Source organism: Trematomus bernacchii, unplaced genomic scaffold (genome assembly GCF_902827165.1).
Source record: "Trematomus bernacchii unplaced genomic scaffold, fTreBer1.1, whole genome shotgun sequence".
Lineage (NCBI taxonomy): Eukaryota > Metazoa > Chordata > Actinopteri > Perciformes > Nototheniidae > Trematomus > Trematomus bernacchii.
Genome location: NW_022987807.1, coordinates 690,001 through 704,089, shown reverse-complemented (window position 1 = coordinate 704,089; position 14,089 = coordinate 690,001). Strand labels below are relative to the sequence as shown.

Genomic DNA, 14,089 nt, shown 5'->3' with positions numbered 1-14,089 from the left:
TGATTTCATGCTGGAAATGTTTAATTGATTTCCTTTTTGGTGCATTTCCCTCTCGCATACTCCTAAGACATACAGTTGGAAAAAAGGAGCATTGCAGCAGGACCAAAGCCCATGTATTGCACATTACTCAATCCATTTAGATTTACATGTGTTAGGACTTCTGGGAAAGGTGACAGTACATTTAGAAATATAAATCACACATGAATTAGTTTCCTGGCAGAGCAATGACCCCATAAAGTTTGAGAGCAGCAGTCATTAAAAACCCTGGGTGTTAAGGAATGTCCATTATTGGATGTACTTTCTCTGCTGATGAGTTCTTGGTGATGAGTTTCTAGATAACCATCTGTTTTTGTATTCTCCTATTTGACTCATATGCTATTCTTTAAAAAAATCTTCCAGGAGTTTTTCTCAGAAAGATGTACCAAACACTCAGAGTCTCAGAGTCTCACATCACTTTTGTGTGATATTTTAAAAGATACAACTGAACCCTCCATGGACTCTAAGTTTTCAATGGAAAGGAGCATTGCTTTAGTTGAGCAGCAGCACACAGGCTTGATCCTGGAACAATCCACAGGCTTCTCTCTCTCCGTGGGACTGAACCCAGGCGGAGAGATTTGTGGGTTTGTGGCATTTAACCCACAAAGCACCCTGGGAGTATTTTGAACAACAGAGGAGTACAGTCCCCCTCTCTGTGAGCTGCAGTCACGGTGTAAGGAGTTTACACCAAAACACATTAGCCTCCTCTGCATGGTGTTTTATTGAAGTATTTAAATTGCAGTACAACCGCACAAGCTCTGCTGCTTCTCTGAGTGGGAAACAGTCGTTACTGAAAGAGGAGGAAAGCAGGAAAGGGTAATTTACAGCTCTGTAGAGTTCAGTTAAACTACTAATAATTGTCTCTGACCTACTTTAGGTAAAAATGTGCCGCACACCATCATTCAACCTTTCTTCTGGCATTTATTTTTACTGAATGACAGATGTTTTTCTGAACTACTTCCAAACATTTAATCGTGATAAAGACTTATTACCATCTATTTACGCTGATTAGTCACAAAACAGTTTTTCACTACATGACACTTGTGGCTGAAATAATTCATAAAGACAGATATTTAAATCAATTCTTCTATCTGTCAAGTTAAAACACTATTAATTGTGTTTTTCATCTCTTTTTTGGCAAATAAATGACTAATTTGAAACATGTGAGATTGTTATTAACATGATATCAATATATATATTTATAATTTAACGCTTATCCTCTAAACCGGTACATCACGACACCCCCAGCGCTGATTTCTGTCATGATTAATATCTATATAGGTTTAACATTTTTTAATTGTCCCTACTTTTATTTATCTACAATCTTTTTTGTAAACATTTTTTATAAATATACAACCCGACTTCCAGCACCTTCCTATGTTACCCCAACGACAAAGAAGCCTTTTAATATATGAAACTATGGCATGAAGACGGGCCTAGTGAGGGTTGAGACATTTTGTTAAATTGTCATATCTGCTGTGCACTCTTCAGATCCACAATGTACAGCTTCTGATCTGTTTAACATATTCTAGAGGGGATAGAAATGGCCTTGTCTTTAATGTTTTTAAATATATGTTGTGTCTACCTATTCGTCTGTATTTTGCAGTCAGTGCTGGCGGGGACATGCCCCAGAGTGCGGAGGTGGAGCTGTCCTGCAGCGGTCTGACTGAACTGGACCTCGGTGCAGATGAAGTTTTTATTGTATCATCAGCTCCAAGTTCAAGCAGACTGCCCTTCTCCCCTCACACAGTAAGGACTCATTTCATACCTATACAGTGTCTACCTGACCTAAAGTTGAAAAGATAGCGTGATGAAGGGATGACGTGTTGGTGAAGGGGAAGCAATGGGCTTTTTTCCATTTGATTTCAAAACAGAAAATAAGATCTGTGTCTAACACATTGTTAGCTACTTACACATTTTGTTCAGCAGGATAATCTCCACATGTTAACACCACTTTATGATTTTTGAAAAGTAAATGCAATCTCCAGAAGTACAACACTAACGTTAGGCTATAAAGGAACTACAGCGCGGTCACATGACTTCACGTCTCCACCGCTAAGCTAAAGGTGGCTAATGTTGGGCTATAAAGGAACTACAGCACGGTCACATGACTTCACGTCAACACCGCTAAGCTAAAGGTGGCTAATGTTGGGCTATAAAGGAACTACAGCACGGTCACATGACTTCACGTCAACACCGCTAAGCTAAAGGAGGCTAACGTTAGGCTATAAAGGAACTACAGCACGGTCACATGACTTCACGTCAACACCGCTAAGCTAAAGGTGGCTAATGTTGGGCTATAAAGGAACTACAGCACGGTCACATGACTTCACGTCAACACCGCTAAGCTAAAGGCGGCTAATGTTCAGCGTGATGACGTTTAGTCATTTCGTTTAGACACTCGTTAGCAACGGACATTTTTATGACACATTGGGGTATTAACTGACATATCTTATGATGTAGAACAAAATGTAAACATCTCTGCAGCTTGTCTTAACCACATACCTTATTTTCAGCATCTAACCACTTAAAAAAGAGTTGACTTAGCATTTAGCACCTTCCCTTGTCTCTAACTCATTTCTGGATGTTAGGACTTCCTATGATTGTTCCTCCACTTTACTGTCTATCAGTCGGTGGATAAAACCGTTTTTACCTGAAGGAAGCCATGATGCTACACAGCTGTTAGAATAATTGTGTATCTGATCTCAAGGCCCAGCAGCCAGTGGGTGATCTCCTGGCTTCGGGGGAAGTGATCCCTGCACCAATGATCATCAGAGGTGACGGGGCATTCATTGCATTGAATTGGCCCAGTGTTCCCAACAGAACTGACACCATTTATTGGCGTACGCGTGGTACACTCTAAAGCTATGAGGACATAAATGGGAAATGAGGATAATTAAAAGATGGGAGAAGCGTTGAGGAACAAGTAACGGTTCCACAGAGAATTTTTTTTATCCGATCTCTTTTGTATGTTCTTGGAATAAGAGTTGGCATAAAACAGATCTGGCAGCTTTTTGAAGGACTGGCAAGCTTTTCTGCAGCCTAGGCTAATGGAGTATTATCTCCAGAGCCAGATTCCCAGCTCTAATTGTGTGTGTGTTTGTGTGTGTCATGCACGCTTTGGCACTCGGTGTGTGGTCTGCTTGTGTGTGTCCTCGATGCCATGTAAATAATGTTGGAGGAATGTTGAAAGGGGTCAAGGTTAATGACAAATTGTCAATTAATCTTCTCGGGGTCATGGCTAAGTAAACTTCCAGGTTAGCGTGACACAAACAAATATGTAGAAGTGTATTAAGCAGAGAACCCCTCTTTTGATAAACATTATTTTGGAAAAGGACCCTTTAGAAGTAGAGCTTTACAAAAAAGGTAGACTTTTATTAACCTATTTGCCTGTTTTTGAAAATACTGTATGGAAATGTAGATCAATAATTAAGAAATATAGGTTAAAATCAACGTTATTGATCCATTGGTAAAATATAAAAGCTATATAATCATATATTGTATTAAAACATATCCTCCTTTATCAACTGCAGTTTTAAGACATTGATGAATCACTAATTATAATCCAACAATAACATATTTAATATCCTGAAAAGTGTGAAAAGAGTACTTTTACTTGTTACCTAAAGTTTATTTAAATGTTAATAATTGTAATTTTTAGAGAGTATGCTATGCTTTAGGCAGCATGATGAGATCAAGACAGAAAAAGCTGGATCAAAACCTTTTTTTAATTCCTCACTTTCCAAAATTCAAAAAACTTAATTCAACCGTTTCTCATTTTTCTTGTGTCAAGTTTCTCCGGCCGGTCTTAGACCCCGCATCCGGATCCGCGGTTTATAAGCGACTTGTGGTGGGTGGCTGATTTCTCACCTCGTGTGTCAAATCTAAAAGTTGCCATTGTGTTCTTGGAGCTTTAGCGTACCAAAAGAACATTTTATTTAAACCCTTAAGCTAATTCTTGTCTAGACAAAGCTAGCTGCTAGTGACTCTGTTTAAAGGATTAGCTGCACTCGTTCTCTGTCTGATGGTTGCAACCCTAAAACCTTACCCCCCTCCCCCAATCAACAGCAGCTGACCGACCAGGAAGAATAACACAGCCTTTGCACAGCGAACCTGTCAATTAGCCTTTTTTAACGAGAGTCAATACAGTAAAGTGGTTTGGACGAGTGATACATAGAGCTGATTGAAGGAGTTGTGCATGAACAAGAACACAGTGTGACTGAAATCATTCCAAAAGTCATGCTGTTTTCTCGACAACTCTACAGAATAATAAAAATGGGTACGTGATACACACACACGTTGGCTGGCTGGCTGTGTGTGTGAGAGCCAAGCTGATCAGCACAGTTCCTTCTTGTTAATCCATTAGTGTAGCACACAATGCAATCTGCAGGGAGAATTCAGGTGTTAGGGGGAAACAGAGTAGGTGTAATTAGCAGATTGGCAGACAGTCACTTCCTAATATCCTTACCATAATGACTGTGTTCAGAAATCCTTTCTTTGTCCCACAGCGGGGACACTTTCATGCCAGCTAAGGGTACCGTGCAGGTAGAGGGTAAAATAAAAAGAGTGGCCTAACATATAAAAAAAAGGGGCAAGCACATGTTAATAAAATCAAATAAGCACATATCCAGGTAGAAAAGACCAGGGATTTTAGCCTTTGCAGACCATTTACATGCACAAAAAACTAATGAACACACTACAAGAAAGGGAAACCCAAAAACGCATAATAGGGCCTCTTTAAAATGTAAAATGGGCAGTGCCAATTAGCCGCTTTCACACCAAGTACTTTGCCGTACTTAATTCCCAGCACTTAGTTCCCAGCACTTAGTTCCCAGCACTTAGTTCCCAGCACTTAGTTCCCCCATGGAACTAAAGAGCCGATCGCGTTCACACCGGAATAAGTTCCCTGAGGAAAGATTAATAATAATAATTCATTTATTTTATATATTACGCAAATGAAGGCCGCAAACAACTTCACGGCGTATACTGCCACCCGAAGTCCCCGGCCGGAAGTCCCCGGAGTTGGGGACTGGCTTCAGTAGAAGCTGCTGGGACTCCCAGCAGCTTCTACTGAAGCCTTCCGAGTAAATCGCCAGAACGCCGACACCTCCTCATCACTCCACCGCTCCCATGTTTTTTTTTGTGTTGCCATAAGTTATTCTCTCTCCGTTGGTGCGCGGGGCTAATGCTAATAATGCTAATGCCAGCAAATACAATGGCGGCTTCAAAAAACTTTTCCGAGTTTTACGGGGCGTGGTTTGCAATTCGCCCGGCCAATCAGAAATTGGAAATTTTTTCTCCTCAGGATAGTACCTGCTCTCTAGCAGGCACTAAAAATGGGGGTAAAAGTTCTCATGAACTAAGTTCTCTTTTTGGTGTGAACGCAAAATCCCAGGAACTATCGGAACTAAACGGGAAAAGTACGGGGAAAAGTACTGCGGTGTGAAAGCGCCCATTGTTACTATCTGAGTCTTTTTCTATTGATGTTATGTCCCAGAGATGCGTGTGAGGTTCACTAACCAGGCTGCTGATGCCACCTTTGACTGTGTGTGAGCTATTTACGTTGTATGGTCTTTTAATTAGTTTGTTTATATTCTCTATGCCCCTCTTGTCTTTGAACCTTTGTCCTTCCAGGGAAAGTTTGTTTGCTAAACACTCTTTATTGCTCTTTATCGCCTGGTAACCATAAATTAACACAAATGGATGCGGAGGGTTTGAGTGGGTGGATATTACTATGTTTATCTATGCATTATACACCAAATTAAATTGTGAACTCTACAATCTAAATGGCAAAAGATACTGTTTTCAGCCTATGAAATATGGAGATTTCTTGCTTTTCTCGGTTTTATATCATATAAAACAATCACCTTGTACTTTGGAAGACAAAAATTGATATTTTTTCGAAATTGTTCTCTTTTTTTATCAGCTTGATTCATCCATAATTAGTGTTGTTTTTAAGTATTGTTGGATGTAGCTGTACATACATCCCTCCGTTGTTGCCTTCTGCCCATCAAATGTAACCCATACATATACGATAATACTTTAATGGTCAGATCAAGTCTGACATTTGACTCGCAGCAGCTCCATGTGTAACATCAACATAGACAAATATCAAGACGCAATACATGAAAAACAAACAACAAACATTTAACATAACAACACAATCAGTAACAGCACAAGACCCTTTAGCGTTTATTATTATATATGTATGTTTTCTGTGTCTCCTATTTTACACTCTACCTTCTCTTACTATGTTTATGTATGCACAATTATAGACCAAAGGAAATTGTGAAATCTACAATCTAATTGGCAAAACATGCTGTTTGCAGCCTATGAAATATTTCTTGTTTTTCTCTGTTTTATATAATATAAAACTGATTTAAAGACATTACCATGTACTTTGGGAAACTACAAATCTTTATCAGCAGATTCATCATGTTTTTTTTAAGTATTGTTGGATGTAGCTGTACTTAAATCCCTCTGTTGTTGCCTTCTGCCCAGACATCTCATTTTAACCCTTACATATATGAATGTTGTCTCTCAGCAGCGGGAGAGGTTTCTGCGGCACAGTGACACCGGCCCCGTGGGGGAGTGGCCCTCTCCAGACTCCACCATCTCACCCTCTGGATCCACCAGGGAGGGCAGCAACAGGCCGAGAGCGTGGAGCGTCCGCACCTTCCAGGACCTCCTGCCTCCTCTGCCGCAGCTGCACAAGAAGTGGTGCAGCTGGAACTCCGGCAGCCCCTTCACCAAGCTGGTGGACAGCGTGAGTACACAACAACTATTTTCATATTACAACAGAGCTGGTCAGAGTTAGATTCAGTTTATTACACCTACTTAATTTGTTTCTAAGGCTTCCCCGTCTTATTCAATCTGTCAACGGTTGTTTTTCTCTTAGTCAACTTTAATTTCTATAGTCAATTTTGTAATGCTTTTTCAGGCTGAATTACTTATTCAATTACACTTTTTGGCTGATAAAAACCTTATTAGTCTACTTTAGTATAGATGGGTGAAACTAATTGGAATTAATATAATAAAAACAAGAGATCCCTTATCCTCAACTCTGACCTCTTAGTGTTCCAAATTGCAACACACACTGTCTTTTGACCTCTCTTTCAGACAGACATGCAGTTTCTTTGGTTTAATAGATGCTTTTCTATTTGATAACATTCAATCGAGCTTAATAATGTTTCCTTCACTCTCTTTATGTCTTTATTTTAGTTTTGAATCCTGACCAGTGTGAGGATTATAGATATCAAATCTTTAGTGTTTATTTTTACACCCATGCTTTTCTTCACGTTCATTCAATTCATGAATCTCCTACCATCCCAGACTCCAACCGGTTTGGCAGCGGACGGCAGGAGGATCTTCTCTGACATTCACCTGGACTCTAAAGCCGACAGCAGCTCCATCTCTGACTCCACCCTGAGCAACGCCTCCTTCCCGCTGTCGCTGCCCGCTCAGAGGCAGCGGCGCCTCAACTCCACCAGCAACCTGCGGCGCTCTCGCTTCACCGGGCCCTGTTTCGGCCTCCTCTCCGGGACACAAGAGCCAACGAAGCCCTCTGTTGTTGTGGTTCCTCCAACACAAGGTTCCCCGTCTGAACCCAGCCCTGCTTCCTCCACTCAGAGTCAGACAGAGAGCGTGAAGAGGCGCGATTTCCCAGGCGAGAACGACCACATCAGCGTTCAGGTGTTCGCCATCTCCGAGGAGGAGGACCGGCAGCCTCTGGTCTCAGCCGAGCACCTGAACCAGACCTCTGGACCTCTGAATGGGGTGGTGAAGGGGACTTATGAGGGGAAGGGGCCCTCCAGCCTCAGCCCTCAGAGGGTCAGAGCAGAATGGAGGCCGTGGGGGAGCCAGGCATCCGGAGGGGTCGCTCCACTATCTCCCAACTCGAGCAAAATCAACGACAGCCCGCCGTCCTTCACTCAGTCCACAGTGCCGTGCAGTGTGAACAACCAGATGTGATGACTGGTAAAAAAAAGAGCAGGGACTCTGAACTCTGTTAGTGAAACATATATAACCTACTTCTTTATATTCCTGAAAAATCTACAAAATGATTACTACGTATACTGTAGCCTCCTGCCGGCAAATATAGTCATCTCACGCTTTCTATTTTTATAAGTTGTACAAAGATGGAATATTATGCTGCTTACTGTACCAAGGCAATGACTGCTGTGGTATTTCGTACGGTGGCCGACAGGTGCAAAATATTTCCATTAAGAGAAAGCTTCTGCAGCTTCAGAAACTATGCAAATATTAAAACACATGCAAATGAGGTTAATGTTCACCAAACTTGACAACCCGTGCGCTGCGTTTACTAAAAGCGCTGCATAAACGAAACACTGCAAATACAAAACACAACGGAAACAGGGACACTGAAAAGTGACGCACACAGCTGGAGCACTTGTTATCCTGTCACTGTTGGCAGAGTTTCATTATTGTTAGTGTTTTGTCAGTATATTTGAAGTTAGCTACGTTAGCAAGCTAGCTTACAGCAGATCAGAATTAATCACATTTTGTTAAAATAAGCCGATTAAACTTACATTTGAATTGAGTATACAGTGACAGTTGGCAGACTTTATAATCCTGAACGTCAATAAGCGCTCCGGTCCCAGCTGTGTGCGTCACTTTTTATTGTCCCCATTTCCGATGTGTTTAAGCTTCACACAGCGTGTCGCTTTCAGCATATTTTGTCAAGTTGGTGAAGATGTTTCGTCGTTTACATATGTTAATGCACATTAGTGTTTTTATATTTGCATCGTGTTCTGAAACTGCAGCGTGTTTTTATTATTGCAAATGTTTAATGTCATTGTAGCGCGTTTGCACCTCTCGGACACCGTAATTATGTGTTAAAAAAAAGATGCAAACATGAACAAAAAAAGTATTTCCTGAGTGAGTTTATACCCAGATTTATTAACCGGTTTGATATTATTCAGTGAGTTATAAGACTCCAAACATTGCACTTTGTATTCAGTAGCTCATTCATTGTGAGCCTTTCTGCTTTTCCTTTAATTTGGTATCTTTAAGCGGTTATCATTTTTAGCCCAAGCTAACAAACGCTTATACAATGCCCTATTACCCTGAAGTGTTTTGCATACATTAATATGAATGTTGCAACAGTGTATGCATACTGTATGTACTTTTAAGGCTTATACTGGATTATAAAAGGGAAATCAGAATATAATAAAAGCATCTAGAGTACTAATATTCACTATGATGTAGTATAAAGAGAGAACTAGAGAGCACAATAGTATTTAAAAGTTATTAATTAATGTAAAGTTTTAATAAAGGCTATGTCATTCACATGTTGTGTCCTTGATCTGAAGATGTGTTTTTTTTTTTATAATTCAGCACCTTAGTTAAGGATCTAAGAAGCCCAACACTCAGTTTGTTTTCAGCAAAGGAGGAAATATAAATGCAAAGAAAGCAATTCAAAAAGGGGACATCATTTCAGTAACATCAGGGAAACCAGCCTTTAAAGGTCACCTATTATGCAAAACCCTCTTCTTCATGTCTCTTCTTCATCAACATGTGTCCCCTCTTCTTCATGTCTCTTCTACATCAACATGTGTCCCCTCTTCTTCATGTCTCTTCTACATCACCATGTGTCCCCTCTGTGTAAAGAGACTCTGAAAGTTTCAGGAACAAAGATTCTCTCTCTTTTTGTCCTGATCCATTTCTATAAAAACCTGTCTGAAAATGAGCTGATCAGATTTTGGCCACTTTATGATGTCATAACGATGTATTGTCTTGTGTAACCATTAGCCAATCAGCAACCAAGGTAACCCCCCCCCCACCTTATCACCTGAATCTCCTCCTAGAGCGCCATTGTGTTCTTTTTAACCAAATATCTCTCAGAGGGGCGTGGGGAGGGGCTCCTTATTTTCATCTAAAGTAACAGACAGAGAATCAGCACTTTTGAAACAGGGCTGAAACAGAGGGGATTATGGGATGCTGCAATGATCTGGTGTTTCAGCCAATCAGAGACATGTTCTGTCTATATCTGAGAGCTGTGATATATTGATGAAAAACAGTGTAATAGGGGACCTTTAAAGTGTGAACATTATTAAGCAGAGGAGAGCTCAAACACCCAGAATAAAGAAAGCACAGACAGCAGTCTTTTATTTTGTTAGGATAAACAGGCAAATCATATCCATTTCAAATACAACTTTAGCATTGCTAATACAACAAACCGGGTAAAGAAGCAAACCTCACACATGTTCTTAATGTGATATAGTGATTTAACTAGAACGTGATTTTATTCTAACTTTTCGAAATAGTGCAGTGCATACCGAGGCATCAGGTATGCACTGACGCATGTTCAGTCTCCCTTATTTCCCAGGAGATGTGATGAGGTAGAGTGAGACCTGCCTCCACACCGAGACTTTTGCACACGGAGTGAGTCAATATTTGCCTCGGTGTACAACATGCCCCCCCACAGCCCACCCCAGGAGGCTGCAAAGCGCGCCTCCAAAGCCTCTTTATTACCAATTCCTGATTGGAGCAGCTCGGCACTGTTGTTGGCTTAGAGAGAGCCCAGATCCCCGCTAGGGAATCATTACAATTCAGCCACTCTGTCGTGCGATCGAAGGCTGAAGGCCTGAGCCGCTGAGGAATGCCAGTGTGAAAAAAAAACAACAACAAGAAGAAACACCTTGCTAACAGGAACTGACACCAACACTTGCAAAGGAAACAGGAAGCGTTGCATTCCCAAAACAACTAATACTGCATCCATATTCACAAATGCATATTATCTTAACTAGGCTAATACAAAAGGTTATATGTATCTTATTCTTGATGTTGTGCATCTTATTCTGATCAGATATAATGATCCTGGAAGACAGCTCCTAAATGATTTCTGGTTCATTTGTATGAGGAGAAGTTATGTGCAAATGCCAGTGTGGACCCACCATGACCGCGGGGGGGGGGGGCAAAAACAACAACAACAACAAGAAGAACCACCTAAAGCACCTTGCTAACAGGAACCGACACCAACACTCGCAAAGGAAACAGGAAGCGCTGCATTCCCAAAACAACAAATACTGCATCCATATTGACTCTGGCTAATGTTACTTATACTGTACTGTATACTCACAAATGCATATTATCTTAACTAGGCTATTAAACGTTCTTAAAAAAAGGTCATATTTCTCTTATTCTTGATGTTGTGCATCTTATTCTGGACTAACCCTTCATATGATCAGATATCATGATCCTGGAAGACAGTTCTTATATGATTTCTGGTTCATTTGTATGAGAGAAGTTATGTGCAAATGTCCTCATAGTTGTACAATATAAACACATTTAGAAAACATATTTAGTGCGTATTCTCCTAAATCAACTAACGGCCTGAGCTAAGGCCCGCTCTTAACATTTCCTACACACCGAAAGTGGTCCTAAATAGAAAGAAAACCAAGATTACAACTTCATCCTCATATTTCAACATGTATAAGGCCTCTTGAAACTAATGTCCGGATGTTCCTATGTATCTCGGCAAAATCAAAGTCAGATTTGTTCTGTTACAGTAGACATTATACTATATCTGCAGCTTTGCATGATAGCGACTTTGACACTTGTGATGATAGTCATAAAGAGAGGTCATCAGATTCATCATTAACTTGGTGTACCCGGAGTTAAAGAGGCCCTGTTATGCTTTCAGGTGTTTTCCCTTTCCTTTAGTGTGGTATATAGGTTTTTGTGACATCACTCTATAACACTCGTGCTCCTATTGGCTAGCGCTCCAACACATTTTCCGTGATAGACTAAGGGGCGGGACATCTCATAACGGTTGACCAATCACAACAGAGCCGGCCAGCTAACCAATCGGAGCAGACTGGGCTCTGGTTTCAGACAGAGGGTGAAAAGAGGTGCTGCTTTTCAACAATAAAAGCACATTTTCACAAATTACAGATAATGAAACCTAAGAATTAGCATAATAGGGCACCTTTAAAAACAACAACAACAACAACAGCAGCTTTGTGAACCTGAGGAACGAGAGAAAATCTGAATAAACGTCTTTCGAAATTCTTGCGAAGTAAGCTAGAAATCTATCATTTAAACACAAATGACAACTGTTGTGTTTGTATTGGCACGTTTCTGCTGTAAAACTCTCCTCTACGGGTGGCCCACTACCTCTAAAAGCAACGTCCCCCGGCAGCATATTTCGTTTCCTGGAGTGCAACCACCTATTAGTAACTGCATTTAATCACAGCTAAGCTCTTACTACAAGGCTGGGAGAAAGCGTCCCTGTTACACTACATGAATCACCTTGGAGATGATTATCCAGAGCAAAGCATACAAAGGAGCCCCCCCCCCCTGCCCTCTGACAGCGTTACAACACATTGATCCCCTTCCCAATCCTCTACAAATATCACATGAGATTATAAATCTACTCTAGTATGTATGCAGGGCTTCGACGTGGCTTTTTGCCCGAGTCTGGGAACACAGTAATGCCTGGAGAAACAGGAAAAGTCCCAGACGTTTAGAATATAATTCAAAACTAGGATCTTTTTTTCACCTAAAATGATAAAACTAGTATCATCAGCATTATATAGGAAGCCCTGGATTCTTAACTCAGCATGCCATAGACTGAAAACATGTCACAAAGTAAATATACATCAGGTGTTTTAAGCCTTAAGGCTACAGGAGACATAACATGCTAACATACATGTGCGTACATACAGTAAATGGCCTTATTCCATTCAGATTGCCTCACTCGCTCTTAATCTGAGAAAACATTTTGACACAAGGCTGGAGGACAGAACAGGAAGTAGAAATAAATTACTCTAACAGTTGGTGGTTAATTGAAGATGCATTATCCACGGGTAAAAGTGATCTGTATATAAATGGTGGCTGTTAAAAAATATTTCTAGTAAACATCAATGTTATTGTGCAAAGTAATTATTTCACACTGGTCACTATTACTAATGGATACTGATTGTAATTTCTGCATTAAGGTTATTATTGCATAATATCTGGAAGGCAATAGGATACAATGGAGAAAAATAAAACGTCTATGAGATGCTCCGTTATCTACATTTGACACTTTAGGAGAAACAGACCGCTCCGCTGCTTCAGCTCTTGAAACGCGTCTGCTCACAAATGTGGTTGAATTTCCTGGAATTTAAATAAAGAGAAAAGACAAACACATCATTTAGTGCTGTGTTTATAAAGACAACGATATACAATGACAAAAAAAAGCATCTTATTTAGGTTTAAAACAGCAGACAGGAGAGAAATATAGGACCACGTTTATACAATAACTCCCTCTAGTGGTTAGAGGAGTGAACTACATTGGGTGGCTGTCCCCCAGTGTTTAACATCAGATTTTAGCCTGAACTTTTCCAAACGTATGACCTAAAAACCTACAAGAAAAATGTTTTTAAATCAATGATTTCCATCCTATCCAGCTGGTTTGAAGAACAGGTGTGGCTTTTCATAATAAATATCCAAAGGTCTCATAAAAATATCATAAATAAGCATGTTAAAGGTAGGGTAGGTAAGAATGGAGAAACCAGCTCGAGTGCGCTAGAATTTGAAAATACGCAGCCCGAAAAAAATCTGCCCCTTCCTTCAGACTTCCTTACAGAGCCCCTCCTCCAACACACGCGAACGCGCACATGACCAATGAGGGCACGAGATAAGTTTGTGTACGAGATGGAAGGCTGACAGGCAGGTAGGCCATCCAGTTATTTTAGCCGGGCCGGCTCAGATGATTGGTCGTGCTTTTTACAGCGCCACGGCTTCCACAGATGACATTTTTTAATGTATTTATTGTCAAAGCATTTCATATATTCATTGCTATCGGGATGTTAAGAGCATTCCATGGAATATAACAAAAAGTGTATCTGAAATAAATTACATACCCCACCTTTAATGAGTTTATATGGTGCTTTCTATTATTATTATGAAAACACTTACGTTGCATGATGCGCCTTCACCTGCGTGCGACAGTTGCGTCCCCAGTAACAGTCGGGACGAGATGTAACAGCAGCTGCAGAAGAACATCAAATACAGTTATTTCCTAGGTATTTATTATAAATCCATA

At 40.5% G+C, this 14,089-nt stretch overlaps 2 protein-coding genes across 3 annotated transcripts in view; one reads left to right on the top strand and one right to left on the bottom strand.

Moving 5' to 3' along the window:
• The window catches only part of si:dkey-112e17.1, a 29,879-nt gene extending 20,534 nt beyond the window's left edge, over positions 1-9,345 (top strand). The window contains exons 6-8 of the mRNA XM_034150874.1: positions 1,643-1,785; positions 6,581-6,802; positions 7,369-9,345. Of these exons, the coding sequence (XP_034006765.1) occupies positions 1,643-1,785; positions 6,581-6,802; positions 7,369-8,007 (1,004 nt within the window). The 3' untranslated portion in view covers positions 8,008-9,345. The remainder of the gene's footprint in view (positions 1-1,642; positions 1,786-6,580; positions 6,803-7,368) is intronic.
• A 790-nt stretch (positions 9,346-10,135) lies between these two features.
• chfr (checkpoint with forkhead and ring finger domains, E3 ubiquitin protein ligase) overlaps positions 10,136-14,089 on the bottom strand; it is a 21,773-nt gene continuing 17,819 nt past the window's right edge. For both annotated transcript variants that reach the window (XM_034150870.1, XM_034150871.1), the window contains exons 17-18: positions 13,963-14,035; positions 10,136-13,158 (exon numbers count right to left, since the gene is read on the bottom strand). In XM_034150870.1, coding sequence (XP_034006761.1) covers positions 13,116-13,158; positions 13,963-14,035 — 116 coding nt within the window. In that variant the 3' untranslated portion in view covers positions 10,136-13,115. The remainder of the gene's footprint in view (positions 13,159-13,962; positions 14,036-14,089) is intronic.